General features: G+C 55.9%; 11 protein-coding genes across 11 annotated transcripts; 3 read left to right on the top strand and 8 right to left on the bottom strand.

The window, feature by feature from the left end:
* Positions 1–162: 162 nt before the first annotated feature.
* Positions 163–2,858, bottom strand: INS49_014893 (uncharacterized protein; the record flags this gene model as incomplete). The annotated part of the gene is made up of 4 exons (XM_043175581.1): positions 163–1,678; positions 1,730–2,029; positions 2,087–2,723; positions 2,843–2,858. 4 exons carry the CDS (start codon positions 2,856–2,858, stop codon positions 163–165), a joined length of 2,469 nt encoding a protein of 822 aa, XP_043020538.1.
* A 1,053-nt stretch (positions 2,859–3,911) lies between these two features.
* On the top strand, positions 3,912–4,744 carry INS49_014894 (uncharacterized protein; the record flags this gene model as incomplete). Its single annotated transcript, XM_043175582.1, has 5 exons — positions 3,912–3,965; positions 4,103–4,318; positions 4,396–4,421; positions 4,481–4,576; positions 4,639–4,744. The coding sequence occupies 5 exons, from the start codon at positions 3,912–3,914 to the stop codon at positions 4,742–4,744; spliced, it is 498 nt and encodes a 165-aa protein (XP_043020539.1).
* A 1,032-nt stretch (positions 4,745–5,776) lies between these two features.
* On the top strand, positions 5,777–7,743 carry INS49_014895 (uncharacterized protein; the record flags this gene model as incomplete). Its single annotated transcript, XM_043175583.1, has 2 exons — positions 5,777–6,968; positions 7,034–7,743. The coding sequence occupies 2 exons, from the start codon at positions 5,777–5,779 to the stop codon at positions 7,741–7,743; spliced, it is 1,902 nt and encodes a 633-aa protein (XP_043020540.1).
* A 374-nt stretch (positions 7,744–8,117) lies between these two features.
* Positions 8,118–9,287, bottom strand: INS49_014896 (uncharacterized protein; the record flags this gene model as incomplete). Its single annotated transcript, XM_043175584.1, has 2 exons — positions 8,118–8,878; positions 8,954–9,287. The coding sequence occupies 2 exons, from the start codon at positions 9,285–9,287 to the stop codon at positions 8,118–8,120; spliced, it is 1,095 nt and encodes a 364-aa protein (XP_043020541.1).
* A 1,020-nt stretch (positions 9,288–10,307) lies between these two features.
* On the bottom strand, positions 10,308–12,969 carry INS49_014897 (uncharacterized protein; the record flags this gene model as incomplete). Its single annotated transcript, XM_043175585.1, has 3 exons — positions 10,308–10,454; positions 10,951–12,673; positions 12,749–12,969. 3 exons carry the CDS (start codon positions 12,967–12,969, stop codon positions 10,308–10,310), a joined length of 2,091 nt encoding a protein of 696 aa, XP_043020542.1.
* Positions 12,970–13,868: 899 nt separating this feature from the next.
* On the bottom strand, positions 13,869–14,256 carry INS49_014898 (uncharacterized protein; the record flags this gene model as incomplete). Its single annotated transcript, XM_043175586.1, has 3 exons — positions 13,869–13,873; positions 13,926–14,052; positions 14,131–14,256. The coding sequence occupies 3 exons, from the start codon at positions 14,254–14,256 to the stop codon at positions 13,869–13,871; spliced, it is 258 nt and encodes an 85-aa protein (XP_043020543.1).
* A 547-nt stretch (positions 14,257–14,803) lies between these two features.
* INS49_014899 (uncharacterized protein) lies at positions 14,804–15,196 on the top strand (the record flags this gene model as incomplete). Its single annotated transcript, XM_043175587.1, has 3 exons — positions 14,804–14,806; positions 14,897–15,035; positions 15,123–15,196. The coding sequence occupies 3 exons, from the start codon at positions 14,804–14,806 to the stop codon at positions 15,194–15,196; spliced, it is 216 nt and encodes a 71-aa protein (XP_043020544.1).
* Positions 15,197–15,683: 487 nt separating this feature from the next.
* INS49_014900 (uncharacterized protein) lies at positions 15,684–17,037 on the bottom strand (the record flags this gene model as incomplete). Its single annotated transcript, XM_043175588.1, has 2 exons — positions 15,684–16,918; positions 16,989–17,037. The coding sequence occupies 2 exons, from the start codon at positions 17,035–17,037 to the stop codon at positions 15,684–15,686; spliced, it is 1,284 nt and encodes a 427-aa protein (XP_043020545.1).
* A 1,117-nt stretch (positions 17,038–18,154) lies between these two features.
* Positions 18,155–19,651, bottom strand: INS49_014901 (uncharacterized protein; the record flags this gene model as incomplete). The annotated part of the gene is made up of 2 exons (XM_043175589.1): positions 18,155–19,375; positions 19,436–19,651. 2 exons carry the CDS (start codon positions 19,649–19,651, stop codon positions 18,155–18,157), a joined length of 1,437 nt encoding a protein of 478 aa, XP_043020546.1.
* A 1,068-nt stretch (positions 19,652–20,719) lies between these two features.
* On the bottom strand, positions 20,720–22,249 carry INS49_014902 (uncharacterized protein; the record flags this gene model as incomplete). Its single annotated transcript, XM_043175590.1, has 3 exons — positions 20,720–21,045; positions 21,150–21,695; positions 21,805–22,249. The coding sequence occupies 3 exons, from the start codon at positions 22,247–22,249 to the stop codon at positions 20,720–20,722; spliced, it is 1,317 nt and encodes a 438-aa protein (XP_043020547.1).
* A 2,633-nt stretch (positions 22,250–24,882) lies between these two features.
* On the bottom strand, positions 24,883–26,033 carry INS49_014903 (uncharacterized protein; the record flags this gene model as incomplete). The annotated part of the gene is made up of 3 exons (XM_043175591.1): positions 24,883–24,918; positions 25,061–25,087; positions 25,146–26,033. The coding sequence occupies 3 exons, from the start codon at positions 26,031–26,033 to the stop codon at positions 24,883–24,885; spliced, it is 951 nt and encodes a 316-aa protein (XP_043020548.1).
* Positions 26,034–26,800: the final 767 nt, after the last annotated feature.

Below are 26,800 nucleotides of genomic sequence, written 5' to 3' on the forward strand. Positions count from 1 at the left end.
GTCCCCGGTTCCCGAAACGCCTGAAAAGGACCCTATGGATATCCCTTCCTCGGGAGAAGCCCCGCCCACCAAAAGGCTCTCTGTACGGAGAGATCAAAGAAAAGGAAGAGAAATAGCTATAGGCAAAACATCAAACTACTCGCACTGTATATTACCCACGTGTCAACTCAGGCCGTTCGTAGTGTTCTGGATCCCGTCGTGCAGCCTCTGGCTGTCCAAGTGAGAGGTGAACTTGCTCATGGGCGAGTCCTCGCCCGACATCCGCAATGAGATGCCGCTATCATCGTAATTGGCCGCGCTCATGTCGAGGACAGCCTGGTGGTCACCGTTTGGGCCGCCGCCACCCAAGACTGGTTGCGCGCTCTCCATCAGCGCCAGTATCGGGTCATCACTGGCGCTGCCGGTGCTGTACCGCATGCTCTTGCGCTTCTCGCCCCCGGCGGGCTCCTCATCCTGCTTCCTCTTCGTTGGTCCGACGGCCCGCGTGCTGTTTTGCTTCATGAACCCGCCCTTTTCGGCCAGGAACCAAACCATCTCGTCCAGGAAGCACTTCAGGCACCACCACGCCCCAAAGCTGTCGGCGCTGCTGATTGTCAGGTCTCGCACCATGGTCGTGCCGATGGTCTGGACAAAAAGCACGATATCCGCAGCCGAGGCATATGGGAATCGACTTGAAAGGGTCCGGAGGAAGTCCACCCAGCGGTCGAGGATGTTTGCGGAATTTGTCCAGTCCTGGCTCTCGGGTTCCTCGGGCTTCGGGTTCTGGCGGTGATAGTCTCCTTGCACGGTGCATTGCTCGAGTTCCAACGGGACATCCCTGGGGTCGAGCAACTGCCTGATGTCCGAGACAAGTAACTGCACAACATCCTCCATGCCTTCCACGGGCACGCATTGTGCGATCTTCCTAGGTCGGACAAATGTAATAAAGTCGAGATACATCTGTGTGCGGTTTGCGTGGTTGTGCAGGAAGTTGGCGGTGGCGTGAGCAGTCGTGTTGACCCTCAACGCCCGGTCCAGCAGATCAGCAAAAAGAGCGGCGGGCGCCTCCTTGGCCCTGAAGATATGGTAGGGCTGGCCCTCGAAGGATCGCCGAATGTGAGACACCAGCTTCTCCGAGATGTTTCGCAGACTCTGCAGGCCGTACGGTGGGATGACCTGAAGGGCCACGACAGAAACTATCTGCATCATGTTTTGGTACATGCGAAGATCGCACTGCTCAATCCATGTCTCCAGGGCGGGATTAGCCAGCAGCTTCTGCACCGGCACCGTCAACGTTCCATGGAACGCGGTGAAGAGGTGGAAGAAATTCTTCTCCTTGCAAAACCGTATGCACTCAATCAGAGAAGTGCAATGTGACAAATAGAGCGCTTCCAGGGATTTCGCAGCGTCGATGTCGGTGCCTTGAGGAAGGTATGGCTCAATCGCGGGCAGGGTCAGACGTGTTGGTGTTTGGGATGTGTCTTCTAGCCGCAGGGAGAGGAGCTTGGAGGTTCTGCTTCCGGTTCCGCCCAGCTCCGCCGTTGTCTGGACCTGTGGGTGGTTATATATAGCATGCTTGTGCTCATGGGACCCGCCGCCTCTAGGAGCTTCGATCTTGAGACTGTCGACAGGGCCGTCCTCAACCGGAGAGAGTGAGGGCTTTTCGACTTCTACAGCTGTTGAGGGCCGCGTCGTGTTGCTGTGGCCAAATTAGACGGGGCAGTCTCTGTTGTGGAGGTGGAAAACTCACTTCATCCTCATGCTCTCAGCAAAACTTGGCCCTGATGTGACCGAAGCGGGTGCCTGGCTCGGCATTTCGTCAAGATCGATGTCTTCATCGATCAACTCGAAATCAACATAGTGATACTTGGACTCCCCGCGCACCCCAAGACGCCGCGTCCTGAGTCCCGGATACAATACTCTAACAAGTTTGCCGAAGCTGGCAGGGTTGAGGACAGCGATCTTCTCATGCGCGCATCGCTTGACATAACTAGCATACACGCGACTGCGAGGCACCGAGGTCTTGCCTTTTCGACAGGATGACTTGATCCTACACATTTCTTGTCAGCCTGGCGACTTCAAACGAGGGCATATCCGGTAGCCTTACCAGAGCATGGCGAACAGTTGTCGGCTTCGCTCGCTGCTTGGGCCGCGCTCGTTTCCATGCAGCTCCGTGGCCACATCCTGCAACGACCGGTGGCTATTCCTTGTGAACAGCTCGCGCATCTCCTGGTCGTTGTTCGTGTTTGACCTCGCCCTGTTGGGTGCAGTGCCCATCTCGAGTCCCGAGTCTGGGGCTGGGCTGTCGTTGCGATCCATCATCTGGTTCGCGAGGCCGGGGTGGCCGGGGTGACCGTTGCCGGGCATGAACGTGTCGACGGGGAGGGACTGTCGGACCATTTGGGGTTGAGGCTGGAAGCGAAATTGAGAGCCCATGCCATTGTGCATCGCAGGCTCTACCGAGTAATCGCGGGCGGGCTGGACCGGAAGAGAGCTGGCGGCCAGTACATACTCGGGAGAGGGAGGCCGCGGCGCAGGTGCGATCTGCCTGAGCTGGCTGTTCTGTTGTTGCTGCTGCTGCTGCTGTTGTTGTTGTTGCTGCTGCGCGAGCCACTGGGCGGCGAATTGGTCGTCTGGGTCTTGGCGGCCCGGGTCGACATTGTTTGGCTGGGTGGTTGCGCTGCGCGCCGATGTTGTTGATCCTTCGCTCGGCCGCCTGGAAGCTGAGAAGCGCGAATACGCTTCTGCGTGTCGACGCAGTCAGCAACGGGTACAACAAAGACAAGCCTGGAGACAGGAGACGGGGAAGGTTTCGTGGCATGCGGCTGCAACAATAGAGGAGGAGGAGGGGGCACAATGTTACCTGCTATTGAGGCCATGGAGCCTGTGTGGGTTAGAATGTGTGTATTTGGATGCCGAGTCGCTCGCTCTCTGGACGTCTGGATCTTCGGGACTGGATCTCTGGAGAGGGGCCTATGAGCAAACAAAACTGACGGAGCAGGGGAGATAGAGATGATGAATGAGTGGAGACAAGGTGAGTTGTATATGCAGAGTGATTGACCGAGTGGCAGACACGGTGATACAACGGGCGAGCAGACGGGGTGTTTCTCTTGTTGCTGCTCTGGTCTGGAAGTGGGAATTGTTATTTTGGGGGTTGTTGGCTGGGAGACCTTGATGAACCAGAGTCGGATCTGCAGGTGGCTGGGCACGCTGGGGCCGCCCGGGGTATGGCTTGATAACAAAGGCCAGCACCAGCGAATGAAAGAGGAAAGGTCGGTTTCACTGCGGGGCCTCGGGGCATGTTTGTGCCTGAGGCAGGCAGGCAAGCCCGGCCGGGGTTGGGGGAGGAGTTCGGGTCAACCTGTGACAGCCCTCCCTGCCACCTGTCTGGCCTGTCTGCTCTCTGCTCAGTGCTCACACATGTCAGCAGTGTCGTCAGAGGTAAGTCGTCATCGAAGGCACTAAAATCAAGCTCCCTCCAGGGCTGGACCACCTGCACCATCGAACCCGACCAACCTGCTGCTGTCTTGCATTCCTGCTGTATGTAGTCTAAAGTGAAGCCTTCCTCTCTTGGACACATACGCTCTTCCTTCACCTTTCCATAGCATCATCACCGTCTGAATCCATCCAACAGCGGCCTGCTCCTCTGACCCAAAGAACCTCTGCACCGCCCTTTACAAGTCAGTCTGAGCCAGCCATCCCAGCTGCAAGCAGCAGCGAAGCCTGTGCTAGGCCCATTTCTCCGGGGCTCCGAAGCTTGAGCCCCTTGGCCCCGCAATCAGCTTCCTCTTTGTCGCTCCAACTTTGTGCCAGCGCAACATTCTGACCAGCTGTACTCTCTCTACACAGATTTCAATCCTAAAAGACACTCCAGACACCGACAACAACCTCATTTAGCTCCTCCATAAAGCCCAACACCGCCAGCAGCAACAATGGCTTCTTCCCAAGACAAGGTCCAGCACTACCTTGGCCAGCTCGACAAGGAGGTATGTACAAAGACATTGGTCACGAGGGCGGCCCGCCCGTCGGCTCCGAGCTGCATCTGGCCTCTGGCTTCTGAATCCCTTGTGTCCTCGCGCCAGATACATGGTCACCGTCGCATCAACTGATTGACACATCGCAGCTGTCCAAGTATCCTACCCTGCAGAACCTCGAGAAGCAGACCAATGTCCCCAAGACGTACACCGTCATTGGCGTCATCACCTTGTACTTCTTCTTCATCGTCTTCAACCTCGGCGGTCAGCTCCTGACCAACCTGGCCGGCTTTGCCATTCCCGGATACTACTCGCTCAATGCCCTCTTCACTGCTAGCCAATCTGACGACACCCAGTGGTTGACCGTAAGTCGGACGTCGAAGACCCCCATCTGGTCCGCCTGGATCGACCTATGCGCTAATCACGTCCTTATCTTTCGCAGTACTGGGTTGTCTTCTCCTTCTTCACGTAAGTTCCAATGCCTCCGCGCTCCAAAATAGATCGCCCTTGCTAATAATCGTGCGCAGCGTCCTGGAGAGCCTGCTTAGCGTCGTCTACTGGTTCCCCTTCTACTACACCTTCAAGTTCGTTTTCCTGCTGTGGCTCGCTCTGCCCACCTTCAGGTATGTCCAGTACTCCCTAATCCCGGACAACGCCCCCGAGATCCCGTCTAACAGTGCGATAGGGGTGCCGAAATCGTCTTCCGCTCCTTCCTGGCTCCCACGCTTGGCCGGTACTTCGGCGGCTCTACCGCCCCTGGCCTGCGTGCTCAGGCCGACAAGACCGAGTAAGCGACTTGCACCACAGGATCTGTCGACCAATCGAGGGCGCGCGTGGCCCTTGAAGCTACGGGTGAACATTTGCTCGGCAGTGACAGTGCGAGGATGAAACCTTTGTGCCCTTCAATATCGCCGGCCAAGCCGGGGCAGGCGATTGGCGCATCGGAATATGAATAGATGGGATGGCGGCGTTGTACTGTTAGCTGGTGGGATGAGGAGGCCAAGGGGGGACATTTCGTCTCTTTGAACGAGGCGTTTAGAACAAATGATGGTTCATGTTTGACTTTTTCACGCGTACTAGGACGGACGGTACACACAGCTCATGAATGTGCGGTCAATTGTCTTTCTTCGTAGCAGCCGTTACATCCGGCATTTGGGGTTAGATTGTTGCTGCAGCTAGCCAGCCGAGGATGCTATTGTTGGTCAAAGTGACGGATACATTTGGCAGCAGACCCGCAGTACACATCTGAATTGGGACTCTGTCAGCTTCAGGGTATGTCCAGTAACTGCACATAGTAACACTGTCTTCCATGATTGGAATCCGAAGTTGCTCTTAGTTGTAGATCCTGAGCGGGAAGATCCACCTTTGTGGGCGTACAGTGGATGAAGTACTCGAGACCTCCAAATCAGGTCAAGGCACTATTGGGAATCCGTACTGGGGACCTGCCAGGGTCGCGGTCCGATCCAGCGGCTCAGCTCACCTCTGGGTGTCGGAGATCCCAAGCAGTGAAACCTGACAACCACGAAACCAATGCCCTCTCCGGCCCCTGTTTTCCTGCACCCAGCTCATTGTCTTTGTCTACTTTGTTCGTTAACGAAAAGATTGAGAAACTTGGACTCCGAGTATTCCTTCGACGACAGCAAAACCTAGACCTATCCACGCCACCACAACCCAGTCGAGCCCAAAGTCGACGGCCACGACACCCCGTCACATGCAAATAGCCTCGCCCCTCCCATACGAACTCGCTGCTCGGACGCTGGCATCTGCAGGACGGACGCATACGATCCGAGGAATCGACAGCCCCGTGAGGGCATGTCCTCACCATGCAGCTCTCTCCGCTGCAGTCACGATTTGCCGCGTCAGCCATCGCCACGGTTGTCCTGATCATCATATACTTCACCCTTTTCCCACCACAATTCGCCTTCGCTGAGGAAATCAGCCATGGCTCGCCGATAATACTGGACGGCTCGGCCGGCTTTGCAGATGCAGAGTTAGAGACGAGAGATCTCTTGTACGAGCCAGAGTTCGATGCCTTCGACCGGAGTATACTTGGGGAGGTGACGAAAAGGGATACACTGTCTTTGTCGAACAACGTCCCCAACCAGATGAACCTCAATGCCGGCGACACGCTGGTGTATACTTTCCCAAGCTCGCAGCTGTCGAGCAGGCAGGATGCCGCCTCGTTAGAGCTGCGGGGAGAGGCCGGGACGTCCGAAGAGGAAGAAGTGGATGTCTTCGCAGACTTGGACGAACCAGACCAGCTATCCAAGCGAGCTACTGGCACGATGGTGTATATTTCGGCAAACACATGTTTGCAGCCCACGGGGAATTCGACGACAGCATCGGAGCCCCCACAGCTGACGCTCTACGTGTCCAACTCGACAGACAACACCTCCCCAGGACCGTCGGCTGATGCGAGCAAGCAGGAGGTCGTGCCGTTCAAAGAGGGTGCGGTCATGTTCAACTTCACCGCCTCGGATGATCTCTACATGGGCGTCTCTGCGAGCAATGTGTCGGAAGACTTCTCGGGGATATACAACTTCCAAATCGCTGCGTCAATCGACATGTGGTACCACAGCTACAACGAGTCCATGAGTGACGAGCTCTTCTGGGTGGACAGCGACACGACTTCGGTACTCCTCATGACACAAAACCTGACCACCACTCGGGACAAGGACACAGAGCAACGGCTCATGGACTCGAGGCCATATGTCATGTTCGCACAGAACGATGCCGTCCCTTCTATCAACGGCATGAGGTACTCGTACTGTGGCTTGGACAACTATGCCCAGATTGCTGCTGTTAGAAACGGCAAGGAAACAACTCAGATAACCACGGGCATAACGAGGCGAGGCGCAGGCGGACACCCCAAGCAGCAGTTCTACTTTAGTGGCCTGAATGCCAGCTCCAAGTACCAGGGAATTCTGGCAAGGAACGCAAACGCCACGGCCGACGTCAACGTTCCAGGAGGTGGTGGCCATGTCTTGCGAGCCACCACCTTCGAAACCAAGTCGAGTAGGTCTAGCTCTGAATTTTCAATCATATATCGCGGGTCCACCACATGCTGACGACTTCCACAGCCGGCGGCAACTGTGCACTCGTCTTCAACCTCACCTTCTGCGACCAGGTCGCCTACGCCGTGCCCAGCAACAACGTCACCTTCCCCAATACCACGCTGCTGGGCCAATTCTATGACCTGTCCGCGCAGGCGCTCTGGGACGGCTTCAACAAGTCGCTGCAGCAGATCCCGTGCGAGGCGCCGGACCAGCAGCAGTACTCGCTGGTGCGCAACTGCACGACGTGCGCGTCGGCGTACAAGAACTGGCTGTGCTCGGTGACGATCCCGCGGTGCGAGGACTTCTCGGCGACGGACCCCTGGCTGCAGCCGCGGGCGATTAACGAGACGCTCCCGGACGGCTCGCGCCCGGCGCCGGAGCTCCTCGCCCCCTACGAGGGCTCCCAGCAGAGCCAGCTCAGCTTCCAGCGCAGCCGCAACCCCATCATCGACGAGACGATCAAACCGGGCCCGTACAAGGAGGTGCTCCCGTGCGAGGAGCTGTGCTACGAGCTGGTGCAGAGCTGCCCGGCCGCCCTCGGCTTCGCGTGCCCGCGCCCGTGGATGACGGGCTTCAACACCAGCTACGGCGTCAGGAGCGCCCTTAACGACCAGGGCAACATCACGTGCAACTACCCTGGGTCATTCCACTTCTACGACGCGGCGCCGGGCCTGGCTGTGCCGTGGCTTCTGGCGTCGGCGCTCTTCCTGTCTGCCACAGCGGCGGTCTGGTAGAGTGACTGAGCATGGTTTGTGGTGGACCGGCCTGCAGACTAGTCTTGGGTAGTGATGAATAGGTGGATAACCATTTGAATTATACTGGAGGCCTTTGCCCTGTAGTGGCAACATATTTTCGCAGCACCGCTGAATACTATCAGGAATCCAACAGAGACGGGATGGCAGCATCTGAAAGACTTGCGACAAGCAAACGGCGTTCTGAGGACTTTGTTTTCCCAGCTTTGGTTGGTTGGTTTGTAAATCATTTGGGTATCTAATAAGAACCAGCGGGCGTTACAAAGCCGTGGTGCGATATCTATCGAGAGAAAGAAGAAGGGGAAAAAAAAAAAAAAGACATATCGCTATGAACGTTTCTGCATGCACATGCTTCTTCACTCGTATGCATAACACAACAGGCTATTCTCGGTCGTCATGACCGCGTCGACAGTGACGTCGTCCCCGAGCCCGAGGAATGCCAGCGAGTCAGCCAGGGTGGCCTGCTCCGCCTTGTCCGCCCCCGCCGGGTCCGCGACGGGGTCCCTATTACCCCCGAAGTCGACAGCGCGCGCCGCCGGGTCCGCCTGCTGCCAGAGCCACCAAAGCCTGTCGACCTGGGCGTGGTGCATGAAGAAGAGCGGGTCGTTGGGCGATGTCCCCGGGATCATGTCCCCGCCGATGGCGATATGGATCGCGCCGTGGGGCCCGTCCTCGAGGGCGCGCCAGAACGGCGCGAACCCCGTGTTGGACTCGGTCATGTCGGCCAGGAAGGAAGGCGTGTAGTAGTAGGCCGACATGTTTGCCCCGCGCTCGGGGTGGTCCTGGTCGCCCGCGCCGTCTGCGAAGCCCCGGTTCAGGCAGTGCGCGCGCGCCGCGCCCGAGTAGTACGCCACCGTCAGGTCGGCGAAGGCGCCGTCGGGGACGCACGAGGTCAGCGGGTTGGGCCGGGAGGGCGGGACGAAGCCCCCCGGCCCCGTGCCGCCGAAGCCCGTGGTTGCGGACCCGGAGAGGAGGGGGGAGTCGGGGAGGTGGCCCGCGTCGAGGCTCCAGTCCCAGTAGGGCATGGGGAAGGAGAGGCCGCAGTCGGACTGGAGGGCCTGCTCGTAGATGTGGAGGAACCACCTGTGCCAGGGGAGGAAGGAGGCTACGAAGTGGACTGTAATTTGGGGGTTGTCAGTGAGGGTGCTCTGAGGGATGGTGGGCGGGCCTTGAGGAATTCATTTTCACTGACTGTTGCTGTTCAGCTCGTTGTGTACGTAGGGAAAGTCATCGTAGAGTGTTGTGGTCAAGTTCAGCCTCGAAGGTTTTGTGGCCAGGCACTTCACGGCCGAGATGTACTCTTCTTGCTCCGCCGTGCTCAACGAGCGCCATTCTCGTCGTTGTTCAGGGTTGGTACAGGTCGCGGCGGTTACCTCATCTCTGACGTGTAAGTCCCGAGGGTGGGTGTGCCGTGTGTGAGGGAGTTGACGATATAGGTCGTTAAAGGGAATGGCCCGGCTCGTCTCCATAAGAGAAGTCACAGCCTGGGCCAGGATGGACTTGGACAGCCACTTTGTGAACAACATGGCGGATGGGTGTTGACAAGCAGGTCTAACGAGTGACGGGAAGAAAACGAAGGACGTGCGGAATTCTCACTCCACACAGCGAGGGCATTCATTGTATGGTGCTACATGTATATATGTGTATGTATATGGATGTATATCTTCCCACAACAGAATCTGCCAGCCCTATACCCGAAAGGTATGGCCGAAATTGCCAAGTCCCCAAGGGGCAACCGTCCATCACCACAGGACGAGCTGGGATGGATGGATGGCTCTTGACTCGCAACTGTTGAGGGCGGGAATAGAAATGCCAAGGATCTGGAACGAACTCTCCCCACAAGATACGAGGTTCCTGACAAACTGGGTCCAAAAAGCTTAGCATCAACTTAATGGCCCCTTTGAGCGCGAAAGAGGAAAAAAATGGCCCATTCTCCTCCTCCCGCCACGCTGCTCATCGCCGCCCACTTGCCGACTCGGGCAGTTGCGACATTTCTGCCTCGTAACATCAAACATCTGTGCTCCCCACGTGTGGTCCCTTAAATGGATTAAGCATTTATCCAAGCTATGACCGGTGAAGCCGGGTTCAAGGCATGTTCCCCTTCGGCGCCGGGACGAAGATCGCGGCTGGGAGCCAATGCCGAGGGAGCTCCCGGCATGACGGTCACCTGTGGTCCAGGGTTGTTCCCGCGCACAAAACCCACCACACAGCTCATCACCGAGTCGCGTCGACGTGGCCGCCATGCCAGGAGTCTTCCTTCCCTCCCAGCCGTGGGAGTTCCATCTCAAAGCTTGTCGTGGGCCCGACTTCTCCGCGCCGTTCCTGTCTTTCGGACAGTCTCCGCCGGGGGTCCCGCCAAGGTTCCGAAATCAGCAAGCTCGCTCCCATTCTCCTGTAGGAGTTCAAAGGAAATCCTGCCGCCGATCCTGCGCGGTGAGGATGTGTCAGGGTCGAGCTTAAGTTTGTGCACTTTATTAGTCCTGCATCCGTCGGGTTGCATGGCGGACCAGCTTATGCCATGAAATGCGCAGCGGTGTCCAATTTTTTCAAGCCTCGACCGGCTCCACTGATTTCCTCTCTGTAATTCCCGGCGTGGCCCCATTGTACTCCTGATCATGCACCCGCGGCCTGGACATGTCCTCGGCGTTGGCGCCATTCATGTGCAAGGTGGTGATGGGACGAACGGAGAAGCCCTGACAGGTGTCAGTTTGCCCTGGTCGTCGGCAAAGACCCGAATGCGAGCGAAGGGCCCCGCAGAACATTCAGCACGGTCATGACTGCCGCCGGATTTCTGTTTCAAGCCGCAGCCGAGTCATCTACAGGTAGGTAAGCCATAGCTTCTTGGAATTTTCGGATTGCTTAACGGTATTGTTCTCACAAGTTTCGCCGGCAGATGCGTAGAACGAGATGATGTATTGTCCTACAAGTGCCAAGCGATACAATGGATCGTGAGGACGACGACCTATCGAATTCGGCATGGTCCGGCAGGATTCGCGGCCTATGGTCCTGAGGTTTCAATAATGTTGCATTAGGACTGGAGCCGAGTGCATTTCTGAGCTGGGCAGTCTTTTAGGCACCCGTCAAACAGAGTGACTGCTCACTTCGCCGAGTGGCATTTTCTCTCTACCTGTTCCCGAAGTTTCACCTTGCACATTCCTCGCAGAGAGGCGGCAGACGCGGCCTGCCCACCTTTGCTCCCTCCGCCGGCCGACTTCGCCGTGGGACAGGCAGGACGAAACAGCAGCTCGGCTTTCTCGTGAGGCCGTCCAGCGAGCCATAGCGGCTCAGCCCTGCGCTCAGCTTCGCAAAGCGGAAGTTCCACACCAGGACCGCGAGGAATATTCTCATCTCCAGCATCGCTATCCTCTGGCCAAAGCAGCCCCTTGCACCCCCTGAAAAACTCAGCGATGACGCATCGTTCGGGTCAAACTCGCCGTCGGGGCTGAGCCAGCGTCTGGGGTGGAACTCGTTCAGCGGAGGCTCGGCGTTGCCCAGGCCCGGCCGGCCGGGGCTCGCTGGATGACTCCCTGCTGGCCTTGATTCGCGTCCCGGGTGCGTCGCTTCTTGATGAGTGACATCCTGCGTCATGAGAATGATGGGCGTCCCGCTTGGGATGCGGTGACCGAGGATGGTACAATCCTGTACGGCTTCGCGGAAAGAAATGGGCCCGGTACACGAGTATCGCAGTGTTTCTGCAATGAAGGCATCGAGATAAGGAAGGCGGGTTGTCATAATCTGCTCGCTGGTCGGCACAGTACCTGACCCCGGCAGAAATCGCAGCAGCTCTTGATGGAGTCTCCCCTGGACAGCCTGGTCGTCAGCGAGGTACTTCAGCGCCCATCCGATGGACGAGGCTGTCGTTTCGTGGCCTGTGATAAGCAGCTCGATGAGCTCGCTCCTCAGCGCAGCGTCTGACATGGCATCTCGGGCTTGTGGTCTTGAGGCAGCTCTGTCGAGGACCAGCTCCAACGCGCTGTGCGAGTCGTAAGCGGCTTTCTCCCTGCCCGCTGACACCTGGCGCGCGTCGTCGATGACGCGCTGTAGGCAGGCCTCGACGTGTTTCTGTGCCTTTTGGAACGGCCAGAAGAGTTGCCTGAACACCCACAAGTACACCGTTGGCGAAATGCCCTGCGTGACCCAGTCCAGGCACACGAGACAAAGACTGAAGTCTCGGTAGAAGCGCCTCGGCTGGGCCTCTCGTCCACTCCTTTCCCAGGGCCAAAGTTTCTTCCGGTCCTCTGCACCCTCGAACTCGGCACTCTCGACACCAAGCATGCCGAGATCCTTTCCGAGCAGCAAACCCACCACCGCCTCGAGCGTCGCCAACCTCAGATCCGCGCATGCTTCAAAGGGCGAGCCTTGCTCTGTGCCACCCTTCAAGGTCCAGAGCTCGACCAGATCCAAGGCTGCGTCTCGGATCCTCGGTCCACCCACGATCCCAAGGAACACAGTGCTCAGCATTGAGTTCCAAGCCCACCTCAGAGCCCTGAAGCTGGCCCCAGAGGGCATCCCGATACTCGCGCCAGGGGCCAGCAGCCCGAACCACAGGCCCATCAGCCTCGACCGGTCGATACTCCTGAGCCTGCGTGTCACGATCTCTCTCACCTCTACCGGGTCCGTCACCACGAGCACGGGGAAGGATGTGCTGAAGGAGGGGATGAAGGCCTGGAAGATGGGGCTGCGGTGATGATGGGACTGGGCGTTGAACCACGCGAAAACTTCACCACGGACGAAGAAGGAGATCCCAAAGCTCAAGAGGTCGCCCCATGGCAACAGATAGGAGAGCCGGTTGTATGGGATTCCAGGAAGGGGCTTGGGGATGAAGAACAATCTTAGGATGTAGAACAAGACCGCAGCACCAAGCGGCCACAGCAGATAGGGCGTCATGGTGAGCTTGTGGACTTGGGATAGTCTCGTAACTCTCAGCTGCCGCACCCATGGCTGCAGCTGTCCGTATTTAAATCATATAGCACACACGGAGAATTACGAGGCGCCCAGGATTTTGATCGTTAGGCCCTCGAAGGCAACGATCGAAGTCAGGGACACCAGCTGAGGTGTCTGAACCTGGCTAGACACGAAGGCGAGAGCCAGGCTCTCATTATCCGGCGCGTCTTTAGCCAGGCCCGAGGGGCCTATCATTCTTCTCCTGGCCTGCGGTGGTCGTAAAATTATCGGATCGGCGCCGCAGGATTGTGACGCTCCCGCCATTGCGATCCCGTACTTGTTCGTAGCTGGACACGGCCTAGGTGGCTAGTGCTTATGGCTGCTGTGGCCATGCATCTACGCTTCGGATCAGCGTTGAATAGTCACCCTTCTGGCTTGGCGCTCTGCGCGGTCAAAAACTGGTACTACAGCCGCTCGAGAGGTTTGAAAACCGAGTAGTAGGGTCCTGCACGTGTTGATTGAGAGGGCTATAAAATAATATGAGGAGTTATATTAGGTGTTCTTCACCAGCACGGTCTTGCACTTGGAGAGTCAAGTAGCAGCGGTGAACATACTCTGACGATCTTATCCATGTCATGAGGACATGGACCTCACAGTAATATTGGATAGGTCCGATTAATATCTGCAAGTCCAAGCCGTTCTCTTCACCTCGAGAGCAAAGAGTCTGACCTTCGCATCATCATGTGAGTGCATGGCGGAGCCGAGCGTGTGGATGATGTCGGATTTGTGTGTGACTTCAAAACCGAAGGCCGCAGATTGATACCGCCGAAGACATAATGGCTCATCCACAGGGTCGCCTTCCCTCTCCTTGGGAGAGCGGCACCCTATTTTGGAGGATCCCAGAGCAGATAATAGAGCCCCAGGTTTTTTGAAACTCCTTTTGGCCTGGGACGAGTTCCGTACGACGTCCCTCGTCATGCTGGACAAATCGCGGGAAAACAGGCCGCGTTCTGGGTTGCTGGGCGCTAGGAGTCACAGAGAAAGTCGAACGGGCAAGCGATTCGGCTCCTTTCAGAGCGTCTGATGGCATGGGACCTTCCCACCCTCCTGCAGCAGACCCGTAGACGTGGTCAACTCGTGACCAAAAGCCGTCAACGCGGTGGCTCAGGCCGAAGACTTATGTGTCAACTTGGCGACCTGGGCTTCGAGCCTCGCAACCTCTCCTACTCTGACCAGTCAGAGAACACGTTTTAAGCAAGATCAAGAGGTAGCAAACACACCTTCACGCTCGGCCCTGATCTCATCCTGCTCCAGCTTGACCCAGCCCCAGTAGGCCAACTGGTAGGTGAACATGGCCATGAGTAGAACCTTCGCGACGGGTCTGGTGAAGTCCTTGTAAAACTGGGACTAGGAGAGGAGACGTGTCAGTGTGCAACAGGCAGGCAGGCAGCAGGGTGACTCAGAAAAGGACGACGAGGGTCTTACGAGGGGTGAAGGCTGCTGCGGCTCAGACGAGGCGAATCGTCGCTGGATGGGGGCCTTGAACGCCTTTACCGGGGACGAGAGCCGAGCCTGACGGCTGGCCATTGACAGTATTACCCTCGAGCTCATCTTGATGTACGGGAAAGAACTATGTCGTGAAAGGTCTTTGAGATGATCTCAGCTGGGGCCAGTGATAGAGTAGAACCCTGGGAGCCAAACCCTCGCTGCCATGTGGAATGTAAAAAGCTCCATCCAATTCTAGCTCTGGTCGAAAGGTGAGTCCCCACTGATTAGCGCCCCCGCAATCAACCGAACAGCTAACGGCTAACAGGTAGACTACGGACTTGGATTACCAGCTGCCACTGCAAGGGCGGGCTGCGGGCAGGGGTAGCTCTTGGACGACACGTCTCCCGGAAATTCAATATGGAGATGTGGTCGTCCTAGGGTCCCTGAAATCTGTCCCCATTCATTACTTCAACATTGCATTACATATACCAACCGAGTCCCCTTCGACCCGATTGATCTTCTCTTGCCTCAGCCCTGCCAGGTACCCAGACATCCTGCCACTCATTCACGCCTTCCACTATAAACTTGTAATCCTTGAACCCGACTCGACTCGACTCGACCCGACCGGCTCGACACTCAATCCCCCCCTCCTTCACACCTCAACCTCACGATGGTAAGACCATGCGCCCCTGTCCCACGCATGCGCGCATTGCGCCTCTCGATCTCCACCATGACCACCGCCCATGCTGACCCGGCGCAACAGGCGCAAACACCCCAGCAGCGACGGGCGAACCTCAAGTTCGCCAAGGAGCAGGAGGCGAAGATGGGCAAGTCCACCGAGGAGATCAAGAAGATGACCAAGAAGGAGACGGCCAAGGCCCCCATCTCCCCCATCTGGCTCGGTATGCGACGCACCCCATCCCCCAAAGACCCCGCCCCAGTACTCCCTGCCGATGGAGACACAAGTGCTAACGGCAATGTGTCTTAAGGCCTCCTCGCCTTCGTCGTTTTTGGCGGAATAATATTCGAGGTCCTCTCGCGCATCTTCTTCGGCGGACGATAGACGGGCGGATCGATACGACCACCACCGCAGTGGGCAAACAACGACGACTACCACGACGCGCCATATTCGCGAAGGATCATGGGTAGTCGCGGTCTTGAGAATGGCCTGATCGCCGTGCAGAAAAGCATCAGCATCCGAGGCAGAAAGAGAGGCGTGGTTTAGGCCCACACGAGAAACTAGCACATGACTTGCGCGCCTGGCAATAAACAAGAGAGGCGCATTGTATCACGGGACGGAGTTCACAGTATTTCCTTTTTATTCTTTTTTACCCATTTTATTACAGCATGGTTGGCTTTTGGGCAGCCTCCTGAAGCAGGAGGGTCACAAGCCGGGTTTAGCAAGAATTACAAAAGTCGCAGCAAGTGGTATCCCTTTTGCAGCTACTCCCTGAGATACTTCCGCTTTTGGACGCCAGAGGTTCCCCTCTTCTGCTGTAATATCGCATGACGGCTAGCGGTGATCGGACAGCCGCAGACAGCCGCGGCGCTTATGCCCCCAGGCCCTTGCGCTGCCCGCCCATGTCGTGCTTCATCCTGCGCCCGGCCTCAAACTGCTTCTCCAGGTCCCCCGTGACTTGGTTCACGTTGAAGTGCGGCCGCGCCGCCCCGGATGTAGCAGACGCAGCAGCGGCACCACCGGCGCCCTTGCCGCCCAGGAGCCGCAGGAACTTGGCCTGCCTGGATGCGCCGCCCTCAAGCTCACCAACGTTCCAGTTGGCGGCCTCGGCTGCCGCTGCCGCTGCCGCAGCTTTCTCGGCCTGCGCGGGCTGCTTCTTCTCGCTGTCTGCTGTGTCCTGACCAGTCTTGTCCTTGCCACCAGACTCCGCGGCTGCCTTCTTCTTCTCCTTCTTGGATTTCTTGTCCTTCTTTGCTTTCTTCAGCTCCACCTCGTCGGCCGGGACGGCGGCCGGGGCAGGGACGTCCGCCGTGGCATCGGGGGCCTCCTCTTCTCGGTCTCGCTTCTTAGACTTCTTGGACTTCTTGGCGGGAGGTTGCTCATCGGCTGGTTCATCCGCTGGCGCAGCCTCAGTCTCGATCTCTGCCCTTTGTTTCTTGTCCTCCTTGTCCTTTTTCGCCTTCTGCTTTGCTGGTGATTCCGTATCTGCCGGAGCATCCGCAGAAATCTCGTCGGCGTCGGCGTCACGCTTGCGCTTCTTGTCCTTCTTTGAAGGCCTCTCAGCCTCCTTGATCTCGGTCGTAGTGTTTTCAGTCTCGGCTTCTTGGTTCTGCTTCTTGTTCTTCTTCTCTTTCTTGGCTGGCTTGTGCTCGATGGCCTCTTCGTCCTGTGCCGTCTTCGACTTTTTGCTCTTCTTATCCTTCTTGCGGGGTTTTTCGTCGTCAAGTGGGATGTAGTCGTCCGTCTCCCCGGTCCCCTCGACGGCCTCCTCATCTAGCTTTTCCATCACCGTGCTCTCCTGCTCCTGGAGCTCAGCCAGGTGCGCCTGCCTGGCCCTGGCCCTCTCCGCCTCGGCCTGTAGCTTCTCGTCCTGCTGCTGCAGCTTTGCCGCCTTCGACTCCTCGCGCCGCTTCTTTTTCTCGAGCTTCGCGGCCTTGTTGGCGGCCTTCTTCAGCTTGTCCAGCTCCTTGCGCTCACCGGTCCATTTCCCTGCGCGCTTGACGTTGGACTTGCGGGCGGCCTTGGCCTCGGCCTTTCCCTCTCGTTTTATCTTGCGCTCAAGCTTGCGCGCGGCGCGCTGGGCTTCTTTGCGCTTCAATATCTTCTCTGTGTTGGGCTGGTGTTAATCGGACTGCAATGCAAGTATACAAGAGCAATGGGGCCATGAGATTCATACTCTTGTCGCGGGCCTCTTGTCGAGACTTCTCATCCTCAGTCACCTCCATTTCTGCGATGGTTGGGAGCTTTGCTGAAGTCAGGGAATGCGACGATCGTCCCCATCTGGTCCCCAACTTTTTTCTGGGCTGCCTAGATTCTGCCGCTTGTGACAAGGGTAGGTACCTAGGTACCACCACACTTGACCTTTCTTGGCCAATCCTGGAAAGCGGTGAAAAGCCGTCCGCGCCCGCCTCCAAAAACTACATAAGACCAGACATCCCCCCGACTTGTTTCCTTCCCTTTCCTCTCTTCTTCTCCAGCCTGCGGGCATCTTGGTCATTTGAACATCTACAGAGAGGATTAGCGAAATCCCTGCACCAAGGTTGATATTGCATTCCTAAGCGAGCTTCAAATTTTTTTCACTGTGCTCGTCAGTTTACTGGTGACACGGAGAAGAAATGCTCCCACTTGTTGATAGCGCTCTTCGCCTTGCATGGCGAAGGCACTTGATCATCAACGTAGATAGAAATTCTCAAATCGTTACCACCTTCAAAAGAGGGTCTCACAGAAAAGGCAAGAAAATCGTAGAGCCGTCCATCCATGTTCTTATGCTGCCTGGTGACTGCATCCAAGTGCGAGGAGAGGAGTTAAGGGTCCTGTGGCGCAGCATGCCAAAGGGCGGGCTGGAACTAAGCTGTTATAAAGTGTCCAAAGTGTCTCGGCAACAGACCAGCACTGGATTTTTTGCAGGCATGTCATGTTCTTTTATGAGTCAAGGGGCATATGACTGCTTGCTGAGGTAGCACTATGTACTATGTGTATTGCCTGGATATACCTCGGACTGTTCTCCTTGCTTTGGGAAGAAGCTTAGGTGCCTAGTGGCAACTAACAAGTAATTGCTGAAGACAAAAGAAGAAAGACCAAACACTTCAAATGCAGAGGTAGGCTTGATGAAAAACACACCCCTCCATCCCTTACATATTTGCGTCCATATTATGCTCTGATCTGTCCCGGTATATTCCGTTCTGTTCCTGTAAATTTATATCTGCTCCTACTTAAGGAAATAAGTGGGGAATGTGTTGATAGTGAAACTGATCTGTTGATGTCTTTGCTGGTGTTCTTGCTTGTAGCAAAGCAAGGTTTCGGGAAGAAAGCGTATGTGAGCAGAGCCACGGCCGCGCAAAATTAAATACCCGCCTTCAGCAATTTTTCTACATGTGCCCACAGTCTATCAGGCCGGTATCCCTCAAGCCAATAATTGCCATGAGAGTCCTTCCCGGTAATCAAGAACCCATCAGGATAAGGGATGCCGGTCTGGATCTGCGAGACAAACGTCGGGAACAGAGGCGTATCCCGCTTCGTCACAGCTGCCGCCGAGAAATCAGTCAAGTAGGTCTTGACCTTGGTCCAGTTCGAGAAGCCAATGTGGTGCATGTTTGGCTTGCCGAAGAAAATGGGCATCGGGCCCAGCGGCCACTCGTTAGCCCTGACCATGCTCTGGAAAGCCTCGATCTGCTGGCGAGTGCCGTGCCTGTTGATGCCGCGTCGAATGTCGCCAGCCAAAATACCCAGGGACTGGTCGACTTCCTTCTTGGTTTTGAGCACACTCGTGAAGCTCAGGCAGTTGGAGACGTAGAGCCTGTCCGGGGGTAGGAGGTCCTGCTCGAGCGCGCGCCGGGCAGACATGGCCTGCATGATGGTCACGGGCTTGTCAGAGGGCAAGTGAGAAAAGGCGAGGCGCGAGAACCAGGCTGTGATAATGTCGTTGTCAGTTAGGAACGGGTTCTTATGGCCCGCGTCCCTCAGCTCCTGCAGTGACTTTTCCCGAAGCTTGGCCAGGAAAGCGGCCGGAATGCACACTGTCCGGTTTTCTTTCTGCCCAATGAGGATATTGTAGCCATTCCTCAACACGTACTCTGCGGTACCCAATTTTGACAACTCGGAGCCTGCCAGCTCGTAAGGCTCTGTTGGGTGACATCCCAGCTCGCGCAAAGGGTCCTCGTCAAACCCATGCAGAAGGGCAACTTCGTCCTCCCGGCCTCGAAGGATCAACGCCCAGTTATCCAAGATTGCCTTCAGGGCCATAGCATCGGCCGCAGCGTGAAGCCAGTGCAGAGTGACAATGGTGGCATCATTGAATGAGACAATGTGGAGGCCAGTGACGGGTCGATCTGAGCCGACATAGTCTTGGAGTGACTTCGGCCCGTCAGCGCCACAGCACAATTCGGCCCAATCCTCTGGATTTCCCACAAGAGCAGGGCGGTCCGTGGGCGCCGATTCGGAACTGGGCATGCGAGATGCCACAGGGTGGTCTGCTTTGGCCACGTCGTAAGATAGATGTGTGTAGGCAATAGCCGGGCGGGCGGGGGAGAACTTCCGCGGCACATGTAGATCAGGCCCGTTTTTCTACCACTTGTCATGATCCACTCCAAATGACTACGAAAGAAACGGATGTTTAAGACCTACCCCCTTCCTCACTCTTGCACCCAGCTTCTGCCAGGTCTCGCGTCGGACGAGTTGTTCGAGACTCTTGGCAAGCTTGTCGGCTTCCAAGACCTCGTCAAAGACCATAATTGCGTACATGGTAATGTTTGTGAACATAGCGCTGTTGTCGAAATAGTGCAAAGGAAGAACTAAACCAGGTTCGGCTTGCGCAGCCAGATCGTCCTGAGGGATAGCCATGCTGGTCCTTGGAGAGGGCGCCTGAGATGTGAAAATCACGAATCAAGGAACTATTACGATGAGAATTTTCTTGCTCTGACCCGAGAATTTCATCCGAATCCAAGACTAAGAATCTGGCGTTGAGATGGGTGGTCAGCACTACGTAGAAAGTAGATGCTCAGAGTGAAGATCCGGAAACTCTGCTCCGAGTTACAGATAAGGAGTGAGAGGAATTTCAAACCATTCCGAAGGAGCTAGTTCCATGGTCCGTTTTCTATCTAGCGAGGTATCGTGAATAACCAACAGCGGCATAGCAGCACTTTTACAGCTAGAGCGGTGAAAATGTCACAGATTGCACGCATCACGATCACTACGCAGAAGCAGCGATGTAACAAGAGAACTACAGGGACATAGACAAATGGCCACAACATGTCAATTGAAGATGAGTTGTCACTATCTTTTAAAGGAAGAATGATGAAGCAATTCAGAGTACTAAACGGGCGCGAAGTAAACAAGAGGCCTAAAGTGGTAAGTGAATTATGCTTAGGTAAGCCGGTTCCGCTACTCCTAACTGCCCAGTGCAGATCTTCCCTGTGCCTCCCTCTGCCTAAAGGATGATTCATCGCGATTTTGACCAAGGAGGGGGCTATCGAGTATGAAAGATAGACTCCAAGGACTTTCGCGGTCATCTGAACCTCGACTCCGCAAGAAACTCGATGGAGGTCCAGTCGAGAACTCCACACCGGTAATGCCGTACATTCGACCTCAAGGGCTGATTTATGGGCTAATATTCGTGCTAAGCAATGTGATGGTGATATTTATGGATTTCAGATCAGCATGGAGGAGTCTTTGTAAAGCTGAAACCAAATGCTGTGGCCAAGTGTCGACTCAAATAGGTATTACCGATGTGAGACTGCCAAAACCCCTCTGACAGCCAGCTCAAGACCAGTCCTCTAAACTCCGTCTCTCCAAAAGTGAACAGCGCATGAAAATGAATGAGCTGCAGATAAAAGCAGCCTCTTAATATTGCGACACACTAATGTTACAGAATTAATCTGCCGCTGGAAGATTCCATTCCTCAAGCAGCCCCTACTCGATCGGCGCATCCCTCGAGCCGGCCAGCTCCTTGGACGGCTTGTGGATGCGCACGAGCCTCAGGAAGTAGTCCTCCAGCACCAGCAGGTTCAGCATGATGCTCTGGGCGTGCCACGCGACGGCGACCACGCACGCGCCCGCGACGGCGTCGAGCACGAAGTGGTTGGCCGTGGCGACGATGGCGGTCAGGATGAGGCCCGGGTACGCCATGCCGCCGAGGATCAGGGCCAGCCGCTTCCAGCCGCGGAACTGGACGGGCATCGTGGCCACCGTGAGGCCGATGAGGAGCGAGTAGCCGAAGTGCAGGGATGGCATGGCCGCTGTTGGACACCGGGCGTCAGCTTCAGAGTGTGTGACGGTGGCAGATCTGAGAGCGGAGCGTTCACACTGCGAGTCAAAAGTGCACGAGAGAGTTTCAACTCACCATATTGGTTACAGAACTTGTTCGTTGTCCAAACACTGCTCTCGCCATCCGCACCGTGGACCGTGTCGACGAATCCGTACCCCTTGGCCTCCTTTGCGTCCGGTCCCTGGTAGTTCGGGTCGCTCAGCAGCCTGGGTGGCATGCAGGGCCAGCACGTGAAGATGACGAAGGCGAAGAGGTTGCACATGGCCATCGTCCGTCGCCTCTGCTCATACAGTGCCGGGTTGAGCGGGGGGAGGCCCGTGGCCTTCCATCCAGCCCCGGTGGGCGTGGACTTGCTCGGCAGGGTGCTCTGCGCGTTACGCCTCGGCCGTGTCGTCGTGAGGTAGTAGAAGACGACGAGGAAGAGGCTTCCCGGGATGTGGATGAACGAGTAAGCCCGGTTGGTCCAGCGCATCAGCGTCGCGTGCTGCAGGAACCACTCCTGGATGGGCCGCTCGATGAAGATGTGCAGTCGCTGTTCCAGGTGGATGAGCTGCAGGGCGTGTCGCCGCGCGACGTCGACGGTCGTCTCGTCCATTGCCAGGGCACCAATGGCCCGACCAACTTGGTACACCTTCGAGGCAGGTCATGTCAGTACATTATGGCAACACGATTCACCATGACAACCTCAAGGCCAGTGAGTGACCCATGATATTCCTCTCGATATACTCACCCCAGTAGATCAGGGCCCAGTACCACGCCTCGACAAGGAAAGGCAACCTCCGCAATACCCGACTGAGAAGACGATCCTCGAAGACCTCTGTGTTGGGCGTCTTGACTTTCTTCTCCCACTTCCAAAGCCGCAACGTTCGGTATCGCCACCTGGGGCCGAGTTCGTCATCTCCCTGGCTGAGAAGCGTCGCCGATGAACCGCCCAAAGAATCCGCGCTCCACGGGCTGAGCGGCATTGAGTCGTCGCCATCTCCCGACCACCGCCTTCCCGACTCTGCCTCGAGCGTATCCCCGGCGAATGAGCGCTTCGGCGAGGAAGAAGACGATCGGATCCCCTTCTCATATCCCCTCCGCCTGCCGCTGCCGGGCCGATCGCGGTTGATGATGGTCCCTCCAGCCAGAAGGCTCACCACAATCAGCGGCTCGAGGAAGGCTCCCACGCCCATGGTTGATGAGAGTCGGATGAAATCGGGGGATTTTTCGTTGCCGGGCTTGTGTTACACAAAGCTTGCCTGGGTCCCAGGCAGTCGATGGCGGTCGTGATAGACCGAGACTTGGTGTAACTTTGTCCGACGGTACAAACAGATATCAGGCTCGAGTTCTGATATTGACCGCTGCCCTGCAGACTGCTGAGAGGAGGGCCGGCCAGGTTTATACGTCTGGAGGGGGGTGGGCACGCGACCACCTTAAAGCCGGGGTGGCCATGGCAGCCTTACCACAGACGGGTGTTACTTCTTGGCCGACGTGGTGGGTGCCGATGGGGGGGGGGGGCCGAACCAAAAGAGAAAAACCACACACCCTTGTCCAAATCCCGCCGGAATATTGCCTACGCACCAGGGGGGAGCCCGCCTGTCGCATTGCGAAGCGACGAATCCGAGGCGGCAGAGGCATCACAGACCAGCTGGCAGGAGGGCCAAGCGAGCCTTGGCGGATCACTTCACAGGCCAGAGCAGGTCGGCGATGCACCGTGAACCCGTGCTGACGGGTTGGAGGAGTTCCGCAGTGCGACGGGTCACGGTACGAGGCCGAGGTCCCGGTCGGTTTGTGTGTGTGTGTGTACGTGTGTACCAACCACCAGTGTTGGCCCTGGCCGCATAAAAGATTACTGTGCGGTTATCTCTTTCTTCCACTTGTCACTTTTCGGTTCCCGGCACACCTGGCGGGTACTGGTGACGACTGGCAGCCCCCACGGACAAGGGATGCTGTTAGTCCTCCTAAGGTTGTCTTGGCAGCACAAGCCTGGCCGAGCGATCCGAAACACTCGCCGGCGGTTTGGCCAACTCAACTGTGATGTCTGTGATGCTCAAACTTGAGATGCCAATGTCATCCCATATGTTCTGCTTTTTGGCATTCGACGGCAGTCATGGAGGGCAGAATGGGGACAGCCGTGCTGTGCGTATGCGGCTAGGGACCTTGATACGATTGCCGTACGTTTATACGCGAGCGTGTGGATCTGTGGGGCTTTTTGACACACACAGACCGAGCCGAGTCCTTCCTTCGGGGCAGGAATCGGGCCACCCACGGTGCCACTGGACACACCCCATCGATTACTAAAACTCTTAATCTTCGAGCCTTTTAATAAAATTTGACGGGCCCCTGGCTACGGAACATGGCTCTCCAGACTTTTTCGCAGGATATGTGTGGCCGGGTTCCGTGCACGAATACGTGCGGAGTCGGGATTGTTGACGCAACGGCGCTCCCGTGCCCGCCCACATTCGCGCATTCTGTGGCTCTTGATAGGCTTAGACCGGGATTCAAAAAAAAAAGATCACTGTCGCACGCGAGCTCTCTCCAAGTTTGCTGTGCAATGATAGGGCTGACGTTTATCTACACATGAAATCCCAGGTCAGCTTACGCGTTCAGACAAAGACATGGGTAAGGCCCATGCATTTGGAAATGCCATCCACGACATCAGACACAGAGAGAACCAAGATCTACACATGAAATATCGGTATGTGGCAGACTTTTGATACATGTTTGTAGAAGCTTTCCACAATTAATAATTATATCACGGATTTCTTGGCAAGTCCGGAATTCCGATTCCTCCATGTTCCGCTTCGGGGTATGAGGCCGTGATGGATCGATCTAGCCCGGGAGGCCCGGGAAACATCTCACGCGTTGTAGTCAGCTGTTGGATTTAGTACCCCTGATCCAGGCGCTGAAGAGGCTATTTCCGCCATCGAGTAAAGAATAATTGCAGGATCAGTTAGACACGCACCGGAGGAGCCAGCGCCACCCAGCAAAAGCATTTGCATTCGCAGACTAGCTTTGCTGGAAACCTCGTGCTCATTGCGTGATACACTGTCAAAAGACTAAGGCGATCCTCGGGCACACAGTCTATGTCCTCGACCTCGTCATACGAACCGTGTACTGGTGTTGATGCAAGACCAGTTGGTTCGCAAAGAGGTTAAATGCCATGGTTGTAAATGTTAAAGGTTCGCTGTTTTGTTGCTCATCAAGCGTATACCCACCATAGCTTGTGCTATCTGTGCTTTTACTGTCTCTGTCTCTCGCCGGTTCCCCACCCTCTTCTCTGTGTGCGCAGTGCGTGTGTTGCACTGTGGCTGTTGGCGAGGGCCGGCCTTAAATGGATTAGTGATGAGCCCGGTTGATGAGTTGCCACGAGGTCGGTACTAATTTAAATTTTGAGTTGTTTTTGTGGGAGTGGAGACTGGCTTATGATGCTTACTCATTACTGTCTTTGCTACTACCATCTGATTGCTGAAAGGCAGATTTTCAAAAGCGCCCTATAAGTTATTAGTCCTAGTAGATTGAATCTGTCTAAATATTCCTAGTAGTGTTTTAGCATGCTGGTGATGCTGTATTGGCCTGTTTCTGCTTCTACTTCAATATCTGCGGCTGCTTCCAACCCAACTCTGCAGCGAGAAAAGCTTGGATTGCAAATTGTAGCTCCACAACCTTCTGGTCCCAATTTTCTCTGATCGGGCGCCGTTCCTTGCTCGTTGATGGCGCCGCGATGTCCTTTGTATCTCCACAGGATGATAGATACTGTCCGAGATGCACAACACGGCCCTTCCCTCTGTGTAAAATGCCTTGACCAGAAGCCGTAACCAGTGCGTTACGTACTGCTAACATATTGTTGTGTGTTGCCCGACTGAAGACGATTATGAAGTCATATGTCCTGAGCATGTCTCTGGCAAGGCCTCTCTTCTTTCTTTGGCGAACCTGGTTATGGATCTCCGTTTTAGAGCCTGGGGGGATGAAATGTTTCATAGCATCATCAAGCGCCTTCATACCCGTGCGGCTTGGAGGCCAGCCTCGTCCTGAAGGATGGAGATCATGTAATTTGTGTTTGGGCCTAAGCTCCTCAATCTCACTCACGCATTCGCAATTTTCTCTCAACAGAAAGCCGGCCGAGTGAACCTTTTCGACACGCCATTCACCGCCTTTGGACTGGGTCCATGCACCCAGTATTTTGACAAGAAACTCGGACACCGTGCTGCGGTCGCCGTACGTATCAGTGAAGAGGATCTTGTAGTCTGTCCGGGATGGGCGGATTTCAGGTGTTGGCTGCCTCACAGCGGCAGAAACAGATCGGGAGGTCCCAAGGCTCCCATCGTTCACCTGTCCGCCTCGCGGCAGAGTCATGGGCGGGGCCAGGTGCACAGTAAGTTTCTTCAACTGTGCCATGAGCCGAGCTTTATCTTGCTTGAGGGAATCATTGTCCCGCCTGAGGGAGTCCCTCTCCTTCTCCAACTCCAAGCAGCGAATTCTTTCTGAGATCGCAGCCAGCGCATTGTGGTTGGCCTGCTCCTGCCTGATCCCAAGCAGGCCCATATAACAGTTCAGATCCCGGTAATTCTCCTCAAGGCTGTCCTCAAGCCTCTTCAGGGCTGTTGCCGTAGCCCCATACTTCTGGTATAAACTCCGAGAGAAGTCGCCGAGCCACGACTCCCGGGACTCCAACCCTGCCTGGCCGACTTTCCTCGACTGGCATTCACCGAGGATGTTGTGTGTCTCTTTGCAACACTCGTTCGTTTCCCGCACGATATTTTCGAGTTCATTCTTCTGTTCCCGTTGCCGCCCAGCGAGACCGGGTGTGGGCTGGTTCTGCAGATGTGACATGAGGCCCTGCTGGAGCGGCTCCAGTCTGGTGATCCGGCGGGTTATTCTGCGCAGCTCCTCGGGCCAGGCCTGGACCTCATTGACGATTTGAGCGCATTTTAGGGCCAATCCACAGCAAGTGACCGCAATGTCCAAGATGTCCATGTTGTGGATGAAAAAGTGTGTAACCGAAGGGGTTCGCGATCGACGTGGCTGCAGCGATCAATTTGGGTTCCACGTGCAGTCATGATCCTCAACCCCGCTCAATGTTTACACACAGAGACCTCTACTTGCCCGCCCCACTGGTGGTGAACGCATTCACGCGGATGCAGGTGAGATAAGTGCAAGAGAAATTGCCTGATCTTTGGGAAGAACCGAACGAGTTCCATTGGCCATCGCCAGGAAAACTTTGTGAGCCACGAAATCTTACAGAGCCACTGGATGCTGTATGAATGAACTATAATGGCCCGCACATTGGACTATCACTTGTCCAATCCGCCGTCAAGGAAAGCCCCACAGTGTGCTTCCTCTTCGCCTACCTATTTCTTCTCACAAATAAGTAATATTCACATCAATCTTAGTGCGAATTGGGGACAGTGAAACACAATTTGGCACGGCGCGCAAGTTGAAGCTCGTTTTAATGACCCGTCTCTCTAGAATATTTGAAAACAGAGATCACCTCCTGGCATGACCCATAGGTCTGATCAGTGATGATCAGCATGCGACCTCTTTCAACAACCGCCCACTGGCGGACGAATGCTGTAGCCCTGGCCGTCATGCTATCCATTCGGTTGTGGACCCAACTGTCATAATCGTCAAAGTTAAGCACGGAGATAACATATTGGTACACAGGGTCCTTGGGGGGAGTTCCTTTTGGCTAGGTACCATAAAAAGTCCCGTGATTAGTATAGTCCTCATGTTGAAGTAACATG

Source organism: Diaporthe citri, assembly GCF_014595645.1.
Source record: "Diaporthe citri strain NFHF-8-4 chromosome Unknown scaffold_8, whole genome shotgun sequence".
Lineage (NCBI taxonomy): Eukaryota > Fungi > Ascomycota > Sordariomycetes > Diaporthales > Diaporthaceae > Diaporthe > Diaporthe citri.